This window comes from Choristoneura fumiferana, chromosome Z (genome assembly GCF_025370935.1).
Source record: "Choristoneura fumiferana chromosome Z, NRCan_CFum_1, whole genome shotgun sequence".
Classification (NCBI taxonomy): Eukaryota; Metazoa; Arthropoda; class Insecta; order Lepidoptera; family Tortricidae; genus Choristoneura; species Choristoneura fumiferana.
Window position 1 is genome coordinate 12,175,687 of NC_133472.1, and position 17,072 is coordinate 12,192,758.

Below are 17,072 nucleotides of genomic sequence, written 5' to 3' on the forward strand. Positions count from 1 at the left end.
GTTGTTCTCCAGAAAATTTCATCATTCCCGGGATACAGTAATACAAATTCTAAATTAATGGAGTTGCGGGCTACAGCTAGTATATATAAAAACTAGGTAATATCAAACAGAATATTAAAGGTTTTTTATCAAGTCTATTTAGATATTGAATAATGCAATCTGGCCAAGGTTACACACAACAGCAATTTCCTACAAACACAGAGCATGTATTAAATTCATTTAATTTCTAAATTTTGAGCATTGAATCATTGCTACTTTTCTCGAAAATTTGATGTTTCTGTATGTGAACCGAACCATAGTTAATACCTTTTCTCCTAGGTACAGCAACAATCCCTAATGTCAACACAGTACTCCACATCAGGGATGAAAAATGAGTGTGCTTGCGACATGTGCTTCAGATTTTTCACCATATTCTATTGTGGTGGCCACAGAACAGACAGTCCTGAAGCTTGATCAGGGAGTCACTCCCTTGATGCGGCATTCATCCCATTCGTCTGAGTCAAGCTAAAATACAATTTAAAACTATAAACCAGAATATACATTAAATCAGGAAATTTTACAAAAAAAAAACTTTTACATTATTGAACTGAATGAACTGTTACTACTGTTAGTCTGATCTAATTTAACATGGAATTATTTCATATTTTATAAGAAATCATTGTATAAAACCATAGTGTTGTGTAACAAAACTGTGATATTAAATCAGATGAATCTACCTCTTCTATATCTGATTCTGTATCAGCATCTTCATCCCCGGATCCATGGGCGTTGACCAGCCTGAACTTAACCCTGTCTTCAGCGGGCTTGGGTGCGCCTGCCGCGGTCGCTGCAGCTTCCACCTTCACAAAGCTGTCAGTATCAGACGGGCTGCTGTGCTCTTCATCTTCCACACTGCTGGCTCTTTCTTGCGCCAACTTGTGCTTCTTACTGTTCAGGTGATTGTTTGTAAGCATTCGTCGTGTTGAACAACTTTGAGCAACACTTACAGTAATGTGAATCATCGCGATTTTCGTCCTGCGCCTGATCTCTATGCTCCCTTACTCTAGCTTCAAACTCTTCCAGCGTAATGGAGGGGATCGCGGCGACCTTCCTTTTCAAATTGTACCTGTGCCAATCGGATTTATAATGTTCCCTTTTGCAATTCAGGACTTTTAAACAAGACCTGACAAGTAATACACGAAAATGAATCAGGCATGATTATCACAGATCACAGCTCAATGAACACGTTTTGATCGAACAGGTACGGGTACGTTGCTTAAGGCAGAGATTAAAAACAACAATTTATATGACGAAATGGAATAAAATTATTCGAACTATGTATGATATGAGGTGAGACTTATCTTATGGAGTGATAAGTTTGGGATAATAAGGTCAACGTGGTAATAGTATGGTACTCAGTGTTGCCAACTTCTATTTATCTAAACGCTAGGCTCACTGTCAAAACATTCGTTAAAATTAGCTTAAGCTAAGAGTCTAGCCCTTGTCGATTAAGGCGTTCTGCATAGGTACACTGGTGATGGCAGCAAGGACGGATACAAGATCATGTTTTGGGAGGTAATAAAGTTTTTTCCCAAAGCTTTTGAAACTTTTCCATACTTATTCCAAAAGTGAAGTGATTTCTACCTTCACTTGACCGAATTTCATCTGCCCGAATTTCATGTGCTATAATATTCAACCGCCATAATATTGTTTCTTATAAATTCATTTTCACTACTCATTGTTTACCATATTAATCAAATGACAGAATCTTTGTTTCCCATAATATTAATTTCAATATTTCATTTTTCATAATCATTGTAACACATAAGTATCACATGCCATAAATCATTTGCCATCCATGTAAATCGTGAGTATCGACTCTATAATACTGATAAATCCTACGTCAAACAAGCAAATTAGTTAAATTTTAATCACATAGATTAAGTAAGGTTAGCATTGCGACTTGATTTGTTGACTTGACGGTTCGGAGTAGACATGGGTAATCTCAACTCCGCGAAGTGATCTGACTCACTAGATCCAGCTCCGGTGTCGGTACCGAATCCGCTTATTGAATCCGACTCCTTTATTGACTCCGGTTCTTTCGAGCGATTATTAATTTATCTATGGCCGATCCGCTCCGGCTCGGTTCGGTCGGTCGGTGTCGTACGGTACTGCGGTGCCCACCCGCTGACTGAACTGAAGTACAGATTCGTGAGAGAGAGAAAGATTTTGTTCGTTAGTCCAAGTCCGAGTACCGAACCGAACCGACCAACCAAACATAGATAATAAGATCCAAGTCCAAGATCCGATCCGCAGGGCTACTACGAACCGAACCGAACCGAACCGACCAACCAAACATAGATAATAAGATCCAAGTTCAAGATCCTATCCGCAGGGCTACTACGAAACTCCAAATCGAAGTTCGTGTCGTGCGGTCCCTCTGACACTTATACTATTTAATACGAGAGCGAGAGGGACGGTACGATACGAACTTCGAGTTTTGTAGTAGCCCTGCCGATCCGATCCGAGCCGAGCGAGAGCGAAAGCAGGCGGACGGAGCGAGTCAGTGTGAGTGAGCGTGACGGCGATCACGAGCGAGGCGAGCCGCTCGATCCAGTCGGAGTTAGTAACTCCGGAGTCAATAAGATTTGAAAGGAGTCATTAAGGGATTCGGATCCGCTTGAGGATCTGACTCTTTTGAATCTTCAGATCCGGATTTACCCACCTCTAGTTCGGAGCAGAAGTGACTCGGATAGGTTAGGTTAAGAAGGCTAAGGCGGGAGCGAAGAGGAGCGTAGCTCCCGCTTAGCCTTCGATGTTAGTTTTTTTTTATAGCAACCCAGATAATAAAGATATAATAAAAATAGAATAGATTAGTAATAGAAAAAAAGCAATTTTAATCAATCATAATCAAAATAAACACTTTTAGTATGGCATTTGAATATTCTTTTAAATAATATTTTGCACTTAATAATATGGAAAACAATACGTATTGCATTCGTATCATTATGGCATCTAATTTTCGGGAAAATAAGAATGTATCAAATGAATTTTCTAGTAAACGAAACATTCGGGCAAATGAAATTTCGGGCATATAATCTTCGGGCAAATTAAATTATGGCATATAACTTTCGGGCAAACAATAGATAACCGATTACATCTAAAAGTCTCTAAGACCTAAGCAAAAGTCCGCTCTCCAAGCGTTAAGTTATTAAATTGGCAACATTGATTACATGTTTACCAAAAGGTAGTTAGTGATGTGACGTATGACGTCAAATCATAATTTTATCAGTTTTAATAGGTTTTAACTAAACTGCGTAATTCGTCGTTCACTCGTCAATCGAAACTTTCTGCCGAAGGAAACTTTCCAAATTGCGGAATTTTTCTTATGAAAATTTCGGAAACTTCTTACAATTTTGTATGGGAATTGAAACTTTCCGTTCCTTAAATTTACATTCCTAGCTTACTTCTTGTGAAATTTTCCGAGAACTTTTCCGAATTTTGGTAACTTTCCGCAAGTTGCACTTCTGTACAATCTCATAAGAGCTTTTATACCTGCTGAGCTGGCAACTTTGCATTTTGTTAGTTTTTCTCAATACTATCATCATCATCATCCCAGCCTATATACGTCCACTGCTGAGCACAGGCCTCCTCGCAGAAAAAGAGGGCTCAATTACTCATTCCATAAAATTTTTATGAAAATTAAAAATGTTCTCTGATATAACACTTCTTAATACTTATATAAGTTAATGTGTCTACTCCAATATTCGTGATAGACTTTTATATTCTATAAAACGAACTAATGTTTATGACCGGTTTTTAAAGAAAATAAAAGTCTATCACGAATAATTATTGGAGTACACACATTAACTTATATAACTATTAAGAAGTGTTCTATCAGACAACATTTTTAATTTTCATTCAATTTTTATGAATAATCGAGAAAAACTAACCAAAATACAACGTTGCCAGCTCAGCAGGTATAAACGCTCATAACATCTCATCTTTACCTTTCATATTCCATTTTGTAGATTTTTTTACCGAATAACTGAAAAATACATTAGATTCTGGCAAAATTTCCCTCCGTTGTTTTATTAAAAAAACTAAGTCAAAATCGATCATAAATTGCGTGACCAAAATTTACCGCGCTATTATTTCGAATATAATTTGGTTTGGGCTTTCAATATATTATTCAATACGAAAGTGAGAGGGATGGTACGATACGAACTTCGCCCTACGCCTTACGAACGAAGTTCTACATTGCTGAGCCATTTTTGTCACACTTCTTCATTTTTCGGGAAACTGTAATAATAATACAACCGTAAGGACACTACAAGAATTCATGGTCAACATAGTGGCCGTGGTCACGAGTAAACTGAAGTGTGGGTGTGAAGTCTGCCTAGCAGCGCGAGTCCTTCGAACTACCCTGTATTTTTGCAGTGTGGAGGAGGAGGAACTGAATGAACACACGTTTCTAGTTTAAACGTAGCTATTATAAGGTCGCGTTTGAGCAAAGTAGGTGATTGTTTCAGTTCATTAATATGGACCTCGGCAAAGTAACGCCTGATTCAATAAATCAGTAGGTAATGTAACATGTTTTTAAATAATTTGTCTGATTTTAAATAATTTTTCATCACACTTGCTCGTAAACAGTGTCGTAACATGCAGGCTACCTTAGTTGCAACCCCCCAAATAAAACCCTCGACCTTAATGTGCTTGTCATGAAACCCGTGGTCAGTAAATGAGTCATTGCGCGTACACATTTTCTTGTCATGAAGCCCAAGGTCGGTAAATGAGTCAGTGCCCGTACTGATGGCGCTGCGCCGTGCCGCGTGCCCGTGCGCGCGCTCTTGCTGCAGGACTACATGGACCACCACATGCACACGCACGTTGCGGCGCATGCCGAGGGAGGTTGAGGGCGACGCTACCAAGAGCACAGCCATTTTACTTGCAAATGTGATGAAAAACATTGTATGTCGCACGGGCGGTACTAGAATTACGAACATCGACTCATTAAAGCCCTCAGTCTTCGACTTCGGGCTTCTAATAGACTCTCGTTCGTAATTCCTTATTTACCGCCCTTAAGACACAATGTACTATTATTTTTAGCTTACATGTGGAACGATATAGTGCAAACACTATATGATTCACTTGGACAAGTATAAATGGAACACTTTTTTTACCATTTTAAGGGGCTGTTTCACCATCCATTGATTAGTGTTAACTGACGGTTAAAAGTGATGCCGTCTCTATTTGTTTTGTTCGAATAGACGGAGACGGCATCACATCTAACCGTCAGTTAACACTAATCAATGGATGGTGAAACAGACCCTAATTGTTATAAAAAATAGTATTCCTTACAATTCGTCACTACTTTCAAAAAAACTCGTGTAACTGAAAATAGATAATTTTTCAGAGTGAACTTTATAGACATTGTGTCAAGGTTCAATTTTGTTGACAAATTGATATTAGATACGAGTTTTTTTCAAAGTAGTGACGAATTGTGAGGCATATTCAAATAATGCCGCTATGACATTACGCTTTGAAGGGTTACCATGTTAGAAATAAAAAAGTAAAATAGACAAAAATTCTATCTTTTATTATTTATTTAAGAATTTCTACAACGAAATTGATGAAAATTATAATACGATAACTTAAAAACGAACTTCGAGTTTCGTAGTAGCCCTGCAGAGAAAGATACTTTCTCACCTTGTAATATGGTTCATTTTCGTAAATACATATTTTCACAGTACTTGGTCCCTTTTAGATATTACGTCCATGGTTTTTAGTATTTATCGTGGATAGAACGACGATTGTGAGGTACTATACTCTTTGCGATTGTGCCAACGTCAAAGTGAGGAAACGGAGCGGAATTTAATTAAAAAAATTATGGAATTTTGAATTTTGATAGGAAAGCTTAGGATCAGGATCGGGTTTGGTCGGAATAGTTATATGTGAATACAAATTATAATGAGAGGCAGCATATTTATATTTTAATATCATTAGAAACAATGTAGGAAGCAATGGAGGCATAGATACATGGGTTATTAGATGAAAGTAAGCATGGAACGGATGTTGGTAACTATCACGGTTTGATCACGGTTCATGTCATGAGATCCAGCCTGACAGCAGGGCTACTACGAAACTCGAAACACGAAGTCTGTGTCATGCGGTCCCTCTCACACTTAAACTATTTAATACGAGAGCGACAGGGACCGCATGACACGAACTTTGAGTTTCGGGTTTCGTAGTAGCCCTGCATGCAGACGGACAGTGTATAGGGCCTGTTTTTCAGGTACACGCCCGCCCATAGAAGATTTTATTGAATTTCGTAGTAGCCCTCCCTGAAGTTTCTCTTAGCACTAGCAGCAGGTGGTCGCGCTGTCATCGTTCATCCACCATTACCTCTCATATTTCGTTTTCTAGAATTTTTTTACCGTACAACGGCAAAAACTACTGGACACTGGCAAAATTGTCCTCCGTTGGACAGATCTATATTTTTTTAAAGAAACGACAACACTAGCAGCAGGGTTACTACGAAAATCAGAACTCGAAGTTCGTATCCTACCATCCCTCTAACTCTCGTACAAAAACAGTAAGTGCCAGAGGGACCGCATGACACGAACTTCGAGTTTCGAGTTTCGTAGTAGCCCTGCAGTTTCTATGGGCATGTAAAAAAAAACAGAATCAGTATTTCCAAGTCGGTATTATCCGGGCCGGAAAAAGAGTGTCACCAGTATCTCTCAGTAGTCTGTGGTGTCACCCTATTTTTTAATTTAAATCTAAATATTTTGCTAATTTTCTCCATTGAGGAAATTAGAAAGTTGTCCGTGGAACGTTTCTCTTAACTGTAAAACTATTCGAATCACTAACGAATCTAACAATGTTGGAACCAGAAGAAGTCGATGAAGGATATTTCACTCCAGTTGCAAGGTAGGTGAGATTGTGATATTTTCACTGTACCTATGTCTTAACACTATTTTTTTTTTAAATAATAGTAGTCAATTAATTATAACAGTGTTTGAATCTTCAATAAATGACAATAATCTAAAATTTGCAGCTGAGTGGTGAAACAAATTTGCTGTGATTTGGTATGGAGTATGATAGGTAGTAAAACCCTGGAAAAGAAAAACATTTATTTTGTATGTAAGCTACAGAAAGCTTTTTTACAAGTAACATTTTATACTGCCAGCGCTTTCGGAAAAAAGCCAAGAAGAATGTGCTGCAAGAAACTTGGAAACGAAATAGGATAAACAGTCAAAACTGTTTATAAGGACATTGAAGGGACAGCAATATTTGGTAGTTAAACATGGTTGGTCATTATAACCAGTGTTACTGCGGTATATAAGATTGTGTTGAGATTTTTTTTATTGGTTGTTACATCCGATATGTTGATAAGTGGTGTTGCAATAAACGGTTTTGACTGTAGTTTTTCCTGAAAAATTGCATAGTTTTTGCAGAGTACACAGGTATCTTGGCATACAGAGGTATCATTGCATACAGAGGCCTTATTGTCTGTAACACACTTGAAATCACAATCATTTGCATCATTTGACCTTTCAATGTTTCGCACCGCTATACATATGTAATTTCACTCGAGAATTGGCTACCTACAAGACAGGCTGTACCTAGTGTAGGGGCCAGTGCATTGCTCTTTTAAACACAATTTTTTTTTCATTTCGGTCTATTTCTGAAATGAAGATACTAAAATGACAGTCTGATTCTGAGTCATCCACTTTCAGAAGAAGCAATGCGGATTTACAAGTTCATCAGACGGGCCTTTGCATCCAGAGACTAGGTTTCGGCACAAGAGAGTGTAACATGTATCTGAGGCCCCCCATGAGGCTGGCATAGTCACTTTTAGTGTACTGAAGCCTCGTTTAAATGTAAGATTAAAAAAAAACTACCTTCCATTTTGTAAATATAAATGCACTTTTACGATAAAGTGATAAAATCCAAGCACAGGTATAAATACAGTGTTCATCACTTAGTGCCAACGGTAAAAAAGAATACAGAGGGGCTACTACAAAACTAACTCCTGGCTCGTCAAGAAAGCAATCACCAGTAAACTCCAGGTTTTTGTGAACAAGTGTTTGCGTCGCATATTAGGAGTTTATTGGCCACAAACCATTACAAACACTAGACTGTGGGAGTTGACGAGCCAGAAGCCAATTGGTAAGGAGATCCTATTGAGGAAGTGGCGCTGGATCGGACACGTGTTGCGGAGACCCCATGCTCATCTCGCCAAGCAAGCGCTGGAGTGGCAAGCTGCTGGTAGTAGGAGGCCAGGCGGACCCCGAATCACCTGGAGAGGGTCGGTTGACAAAGAGATCTCCCTAATTGGGTACCAGTGGCGAGACCTAGAAGCCACAGCACAGGACCGTGACGCATGGAAGTCCCTACTGCGAGCCCTATGTCCCTGCTGAGGGACTACAGGAATTCATCATCATCATCATCACTACAAAACTAGAAAAACGAAGTTCGTATGGCACCGTCCCTTTCACTCGCGTGTTAAATGAGATAAGCGTCAGCGGGACGGCAACATACATACAACATACGGTTCTAGTTTTGCATAACGTAGTTAGGGCCAGCAGGGCTACTACGAAATTTGAAAGTCGAAATTTGTTTCGTTTCGTCCTTCTGACACTACTATTTAGTGCGGGGGTGGGAGGGGCGTTGCGGTACGAGCTTTGATTTTCGAATTCCAGAGTAGGCCCCAGATATCACACAACGTCATTGTTCATGTTTTGCGTATTCAAGTGGTATTCAACCGATATTCATTACTTGTATTGTCATCGGATGTGATCAGTGCGTTTTCTTGTGTTATTGTTGCTGTTGACGTTATTTGTTAAATTTTTTATGAGATAGACTTTTTATTTCTTAATTTTATTTGGTCGTTTTTTTGTTGAGTGTTGTTTGATTAAACATGGACTCTGAGCAGCCAAGTACTTCGTCGCATAGACGACACAGCGAAGAAATACTTTCGCCTCGGAAAAAACGGAAACGTCAACCTCTTAGCAAAGCCGAGAAGTGTATGGTTGTAAATACGTACAAATATGTAGGTATACACAGAGGCCAAAGAATGAAATTGAAACTTAAACATCAACATCTATAAAAAGTCGAAATATCTCGAAAACGGTTGCATTTTTATTAGACCTATTTTACCTTTTCTAGAATGTCCTAAGTGCCCTACATTTTAGTACATCACGGATCCGTTCATATCTTAGTATTTTACGACATACATACATATGTACCTACAAAATCTTTCGTTGATAACCGGTTGCGGCACATCACTATTTATGAGTCGCAAAAAACAGGTAACACTTGAAACGTCATTTTAGTATCTGGAATTATGGGACAGACCATAGTTCTCTATATGTTAAGGTCTAAATTATATTGTTATTTTCTCGAATCTGATTGTTTATATAGTGTAAGTAAATAAATAAATAAAACTAAATAAATAAATAAATATAATAGTACTAACTTCTTTGACTAAATTGTTCATTACTGTTTATTATCATTGATACTATTTTAATTTTATTTTGATTATGATTATTTAAATGTTTTTAAGTAAGTACTTACCCACTTTTAAGAATCTGAATATTTACACACCGCAAAAGCAACAGAAACTTGCTGTAATAATATCTTCTCTAACCTACCTAAAAAAATTGTATTGTATTGTATTCTTTTTTTCATATGGCATAAATAAGACAAAAAAGGTAGAATGAGATGGTGGTTTCTTCGCAGGCAGAGTTGTGGGCTAACTAGATGGAAATACTACTCTTTAACCATTTGTTTTTGAAATCTACCCTCTGAGTTGTAATAATTAATATTTTTTTAAGTATTTCACACACATTGTAAATGTATATAATTTTGAGTAAAATTTCTGTTGCAGCACCACTTTGGCAAATATATTCAAGAGTGACTCTGGCAATGATGAATCAGTAAATTCTTCTCTTAAGTACAAACCTCCACAGCTTAAAAAGACTGAGTTCAAATCAGAGAATACAAAATCAGAAGACCCCAATGCTTCCCACTGTGTTTTTTCATGCTCCTTAATAGCATATGAATGGTAAGTAAAAATTACCTATTTATGGATTCTTGAATGTACTTTATAGATCTTACTAGATTTTCTTTGACTAAATGTTTTATTTACTCATCCAATAGGTTAGAAGGTGCCCATAAGTGTAAAGGAAAAGTTGGGTTTGCTGTTCTTAAAATGGTAAAAACAGATATCTTCAAAATGATACTTTACAGTTCGGACAAATCTACTTTATTCTGCATTACTTTGTCACCTGAACTTCAAGTCACTTTAAAAGGAGCTATGATTAGTTTGTATGATGATCATAAAAAATATTGGGGGCTATGTTTTAATGACAAAAATATTGATAAAATAAAAGAAATACTACAACAAGAAGATGTGGTAATAAAAGATTACGAAAGTCCACCAGCAAAGCTAACAGATGAAAGTGAGCAGATAGATGAAATTGAAACGGAAAGTATTAATATTATAGAGACAAATACTCTTGCATTGAAAAACGATAAAGCCAGTATATTAAGCAGAATTGCAAATGTTGGCCATGCAATATTACCTTCAACACCAGCTAGTCCTGTTAAGAAGTCTACTGCTATAGAGCAAAATCATCCAACGGGGACATTTGATTCCAATGTCAAATTAAGTGCAATGTCAGATGAAACCGACACTTCAATTACCAAAACAATGCATGATTCAACTAGGTCTATTGCTATACAAGCCAATGATGACAATCATGAAGTGAATAATAGCACAGTGTCTAATAATGTAAAATTTGATCCTCAATATCCATTACTAAATCTTCCTAGTCATGATAATCAGTTATATCCCAGCATCAGTAGACATACTGTGCCAATTCCAAAGCTTGTTCCAATAATCACTAATCTTGAATGTGGCATCAGTGCTTCCGAGATTGGAGTACTAATAAATAAATTGACTCATCTTCAGGGCTTGGTTAAAACTATGGAAATACTTGAAACTTTTGAAAAAGGAAATAACAAAATTTGTCCATGTAAGGACAAAGTTGTTAATGAACCTAACTTGGGAATGGATTCAATGGATAGCAACATATCAGAAGACAAAATCAAACAAAATTTGGATAAAATATCTACTCTTGAAGAGTTAATCAGAGAAAAAGATAATATCATATTGAATCTTCAGAGTGAACTAAAAATTGAAAGAATTAAAAATAATGACCTTTTAAAAGTGGATAACAGTACCAAATGTTTAGAACAACAGGTAGAAGATTTAAAACAAGATTTAATAATTAAGAATGAAGAGTTTAAAAATATGTTACCCAGAAATGAGGTTGATATCATGATAGCTAACATTGTAAAAAAACTTATGAATGATACATTCCGTTCTCTTGCAAGCAATTTCGAAAGTGATAGCAGTTACTCTGGAAGTAATGTAAAAGGTATATTGGCGACGGTGATCAAAAAACACACAGTAGATTCATTAAGTTCCCTGCTGCCCAACCGCTCCTCTGAACCAGCAGATTAATGCTAAATAAGCAAGATCACACTATTATTATTTTCATTTATATTTATCTAATTCTGTGATTAAGTGTTTAATGGAATTAATTAGATTATAAAATTGCAATTATATTGTAATGACTCAAGTGTCTTAAAATGTATAAAATCTGAGCAATATTGTAGTAAGTTATAATTTAAATGTTAATGTGTCTGTAAACTAGTGTAAACTCTTGTCTAAATTTCAATATTTGTTTATTTGTTCTTTTGCAAAGGAATGTATTACCTAATTGACGTGATTTCATTAAAGAGTTGTAGTGTGAAATAGGCACCCCAATTCACAATGCAATTCACCCCAGAAAAACATCAGATTATTTTGGGAAGCACTAGCGCCATTTGTCGGGAAATTCACTTAACTACTTATAGTTTAGATTAGTAGAGCTACATCATAAACATAATATTACTAACTAACGTAATATTATGTTTATGCGCTACATACAGCTACCACTTGGATGAATGATTGGTCTCGCGCGCTCGCTCGACTAGATACCGCCGGCGTACTTGTCAAATGCGGCAACAAATACGAGGGTGGGCTGATAAGTTTCCGAAACGGCGCAGAAATAATACAATATGTATATGTTTTATGTTTTATTTTTCAACGTAGGTACCTCCTAAGTCCACGCACTTAGCCCAACGTTTCTCCAATGCTGTTATCCCATTCCGATAGGTTTCGTCAAGTCCCTCAAAATACCCATTTACAGCTTCTATGACTTCAGTATTTGAGGAATATTTTTGTCCACCTAGCCATTTTTTAAGATTTGGGAACAGGTGGAAGTCGCAAGGTGCTAAGTCTGACGAATATGGAGGATGGGGTAGCAATTCGAAGTGCAATTCCTTTATTTTGGCGGTTGCAACTTTAGCTGTGTGAACAGGGGCGTTGTCCTGGTGAAGTAAAACTTTTTTCTTGTGCAGGTGAGGCCTTTTCTCTTTTATTGCGTCACTGAGATTCTGCAGTAAGTCAGCATAATATTGACCGTTTATCGTTCTTCCTTTCTGTAGATAATCTACTAAAATTATTCCTTTGGAATCCCAAAATATGGTTGCCATCACTTTGCCGGCAGACAAAATCGTTTTGGCTTTCTTTGGTGCCGGTTCGCCGCGATTTGTCCACTGCCTAGACTGTTCTTTTGTCTCCGGCGTGTAGTGGTGGCTCTACGTCTCGTCAACCGTTATGTATCGACGTAAAAACTCCCTAGGATTAGACCAGTACTTCTCCAAACATTCCGCCGAAAGATCCTTGCGTCGTTGCTTCTGCTCATTTGTCAACAGACGCGGCACCCATCGAGCACATAGCTTATTCATTGCCAAATGTTGGTGCAAAATATTAAGAACCCGTTCTCTTGAAATGTTGACCATCTCTGCTATTTTCCGCAATTTTACACGGCGATCATCCAATACAATTTTTTTTATTTTATCGATCATTTCTGGAGTCGTTACCTCATTTGGCCGTCCGCTGCGGGGAGCATCGTTACAGCTCTGTCGACCACGTCTAAAGTCGGAAACCCAAGTGTGAACAGTGCTCAAAGATGGAGAAGAAGACCCCAAAACACGGTCCAGTTTGGCTTTTATCTGAGTTGCAGTTTTGCCTTTCAAAACATAAAACTTAATTATCGCACGCACTTCTGTTTTTACCATTTTCATGAAAATGGAAAACACGTTTTCTTTGAATCTCTTATAAAAATTACTACATTTATTATAACTAATTCACGTTGCCTCTGCATTTACACCAAACTCGAGAGATTACAATGACATACATATTTTTTAATTCATTTGTTTTTTAATCTGTCATTTCGGAAACTTACCAGCCAGCCCTCGTAGTACACCGAAATCGGCGTAGGTACCCGAGCCCGAGGCGAGTCAGTCGCGTTGCAAACTGTGCGTAATGTGCATGTACCGCATTTTTTGTTAAATTTTGGTCATAAACCGAAGTAAAATGCCAGTTTTCGCAGTGAAACTGTGTAAAAATAATACTACAAGAAATAAGAAGTACAGTGGGATCACATACCATCAGTAAATATCGTATAATTTCGAAATTACAAAATAAAATAACATGAACTCTAAACGCCATTCTGTGTTGCCGCGTACATAAGAATCAAATTCCCCGTGGTTGAGATTTTAATAAATTGAATTTTATTGTTATCATCATTAAATTATGATAAATTTTAATAACTTATTTTATTGAAGTATCTAACGTAATTATTATATATACATAACCTAGTTCTATATTATTTAATGTTTATCTTTGTGATATATACACTGAAGGTGTATAAATTGTTACCCGACACTATTTAAAGAAATATTTACATAAATATAAATGTATATACACAAACACAACGCAAACCACTACTTCAACCAAAATTACCCCACGTGTAGGGGCCAAACTGAAAATCAGCGCTGGTCACGTCATGTGATCAGCATTATGCTGAGTTTGGTACCCAGTGCCAACATGACTATAAACATGAATATTTGTAAACATTATCAATAGAAATGTGTAAATTTATAAAAATGTAACTTGATAAGTATTAATGATCAAAGTTTCATTTCATTTAATTAAGGGGTGAATGTGTCTTAAAATAAAAAATGTTTTTCGTCTTCCCATTCTAAAAGCCCAATCAGCTAGCTGATTTACTTAGGTATTACGGGAAACGAAAAAAATTTTTTTTTCGTATTTCTACCCATTTTCCTGAAATGTTAACTTTTTACCCAACTGCCCGAAGGAGGGTTATGTTTTTCAAGCTTATGTATGTAAGTATGTATGTATGCATGTATGTATGTATATTTTGTAAACGTTTTTTTTTTTATTTTAGTCTTAATTAATCTGTAAATTATATTAGGTTTAACTATAGGTGCAATGTGTTATCTTAACTACGCAAAGCTTCTTAGTTGGTGACTCAGTCCATGAATTTTTAGTAATAATTTGTAAATATTGAATGTCCTTAAATATATATATTTTTTAATTAAAAGTGTGGCCTGATCATTGATATACCTAAATCATACCTACCATTTTTTTAAAGAAAAAACCTACGCCTAACCTATACACAAACATATTAATACATTCACTCTTAATTACTTCTTAATTTCTAAGTATTTCCCAAGGTACATTTTGTAACCAGTAACTTAATAGACCACAGAATAATTTATTTTCCCAATAATTCGGGTAATAGTGGAGCAGCTGGCAACACAATTCGTCACGCACACTAGCATCCTTGCAAATTGTCTTACACCGTTCTTACGCACACTACAATATTGAGTTGCCGCATTCACGAACCTTTTGTTTTTAGGTAGCGCCACAGGTAGCGCGGTATCTAGTCGAGCGAGCGCGCGAGACCAATCATTCATCTAAGAGCTACCAGCACTACAAAAATCGAAGTTCATATCGTACCGTCCCTCTCACTCTCGTATTAAATAGTATAATTGCCAGTGAGAGCGAGGAGTACCGTTCCACCGACGCTTCGATCAAAAATTAGTACGCTTATATCACAGGGCGGCCACGCCATACAAAATACGCGTTCTTGCATGTACATAGGCACGACGACGTCTGTACACGCGTCAATGTGTGCGTAAGACACGGCTGACTATCGCCACAGAATATATAATAGTACTATCGCCAAACCCTAGTACTATAGGGTATGTAGGTATGGCTTATATGTGTAAATAAATGTAATCGTTAATCATATATTTTTATTTAAACCTACTTAAAATGTGTCTGTCTATGTATTTAAGCATTATTATTTCATATTACAATAAATGTATGACTACAAACTTGAACGAATTATTCGGTACCTAAATAATTAGTTATTTCATGCATTAATCGCGATACTTCTAGAAAGCATTATTATTTACATTAGGAAATCGAAAAAAACTCCTTTTCTTATCTTTGGCTGTTGGCAAACACCCATACAATGCACAGTGTATCACCATTTCGTTTGCAAAATTATTGCTCCCGAACTTAGTGCCTTGCGACGACAGTGCGACCGACATACATCGCGTTGCGCGTTGCGCGCCCGATTGGCGCCCGACTGCTTTCCTGCGGTTTTCCTGTAATCTGCGGTTGAGGGGTGGGGTAACTCGAACCGGTGCGGGGCGGAGCGTGGCCATTCTGTACGTCAGTACTATAATATATTCTGTGCTTATATTATTTATTACGAGAGTGAGAGTGACGCTATGATACGAACTTCGCATTTCGTAGTAGCCCTGCAGTAAGGTGTATATAATATAGACTATTGACACTACCAAAAACTAACAATTACCAATCAATAAATACCTATTAGCAAGGACCATATATACTAGAATTCTTGCTATTAGATACTTTTTATAACTGTAAAAACGCAATTTCGTATAGATTTTGAATGTTAATACTATTTTGATTTAAGATATTTTGGCGTTTTCAAAAAAAGTGTACCCTTTCTTTTTTTTTTAAATTTTTGTAAAAAATAATTTGGTTTTTCCTATTCAGAATCAAGAGCACGATCGTTTCCGATCGTTTAAAAAAAAACCCCCATTTTTCCATACAAAATTTTATGAGTCAGCAGTTTTGTCACTCCCATACTAAGTAGGTATGTGAAAAAAGTAAGTGTATGAAAAAAACGTCGCAAAACTGATTTTTTTTAAACGATCGGGATTGTGCTCTTGATTCTGAGAAGGAAAACCCATATTTTTACAACACAGTTACAACACAGTTACACTTTAAAAAAAAAAATCTCCATTTATTTCTTTCCTAATCAATTAGGTTAGGTAGGTACCTTACCTACTTTCCTACTGACAAAGAAAATACATAATAGGCAATTCGTCCAAGACTTAGGGACGCCATTTCGTTATAATATTATTTTCATTAGGTAGGTACCTATACACAGTATGTATGTATGTATTATGTTAAACAATAAGATTCTATTTATTATTATGATCATTATTTTAGACTAGCTGTTGCCCGCGGGTTCGCCCTCGTTCCAGTCTTTTTTTTTAAATTTCTTTAGCACAAACAAACCTTGTCCTGTCCTAACAATAACGAATACAACAAAAAAATAATTTTCATCTCTAATAGGGTGGAAAGTATTTTATTTTTTATTTTTTGGATTAGCCACGGAGTCTAAGATAATTGAGTTACGTCAATGATACTTTTTTTTTTCACGTTTCGGCATGGCCATCTAGATGCACGTCGTGACCAAGGAGTTTTTTTTATAACTTTATATATGGGAAGTGGCCAGTCGAAAAGGTACCTTTGGAAGTTGGATATAAGTCTGTGCCTCCTGTGATAAGTGATACAAGTGCAAAATCGTCATTTTACAGGAGAGCGAAAATAAGATTTAAAAAATTCTTGTTTGTGAGCCAAGGGGGCTAGCATTCACCGAAGCACTTTTTTTATACATAAAAATATATTCTATAAACCCATTCAATATTCTTGTGTTAAATGAATACAATATACATGATACTTGTAAAACACACTCAAACAGAGCACTCGCACGTAATAAGCGTTTCTTGCTCAATGTTGCTTAAAGTAAAGTAAAACATAAAACACTGAAAAATTGTTT

The 17,072-nt window shown here is 36.6% G+C and overlaps 1 protein-coding gene across 2 annotated transcripts; it reads left to right on the top strand.

The window, feature by feature from the left end:
- Positions 1–6,702: 6,702 nt before the first annotated feature.
- Positions 6,703–11,732, top strand: LOC141427486 (uncharacterized). Of its 2 annotated transcripts, none has more exons than XM_074087000.1 (3): positions 6,703–6,916; positions 9,875–10,051; positions 10,147–11,732. In XM_074087000.1, exons 1-3 carry the CDS (start codon positions 6,885–6,887, stop codon positions 11,513–11,515), a joined length of 1,578 nt encoding a protein of 525 aa, XP_073943101.1. In that variant the 5' UTR covers positions 6,703–6,884; the 3' UTR covers positions 11,516–11,732. The 2 variants fall into 2 exon arrangements, with proteins under 2 accessions (XP_073943101.1, XP_073943095.1); XM_074086994.1 differs by having other exon boundaries at positions 6,703–6,912.
- The last annotated feature ends 5,340 nt before the right edge of the window (positions 11,733–17,072 follow it).

Excerpts from the sequence above, each read along its gene's own strand:
- LOC141427486 (XM_074086994.1), top strand. The coding sequence starts at position 6,863 with ATGTTGGAACCAGAAGAAGTCGATGAAGGATATTTCACTCCAGTTGCA. Across the intron at positions 6,913-9,874 it reads TATTTCACTCCAGTTGCAAG|CACCACTTTGGCAAATATAT; the intron begins GTAGGTGAGATT and ends TTTCTGTTGCAG. Across the intron at positions 10,052-10,146 it reads TCCTTAATAGCATATGAATG|GTTAGAAGGTGCCCATAAGT; the intron begins GTAAGTAAAAAT and ends CTCATCCAATAG.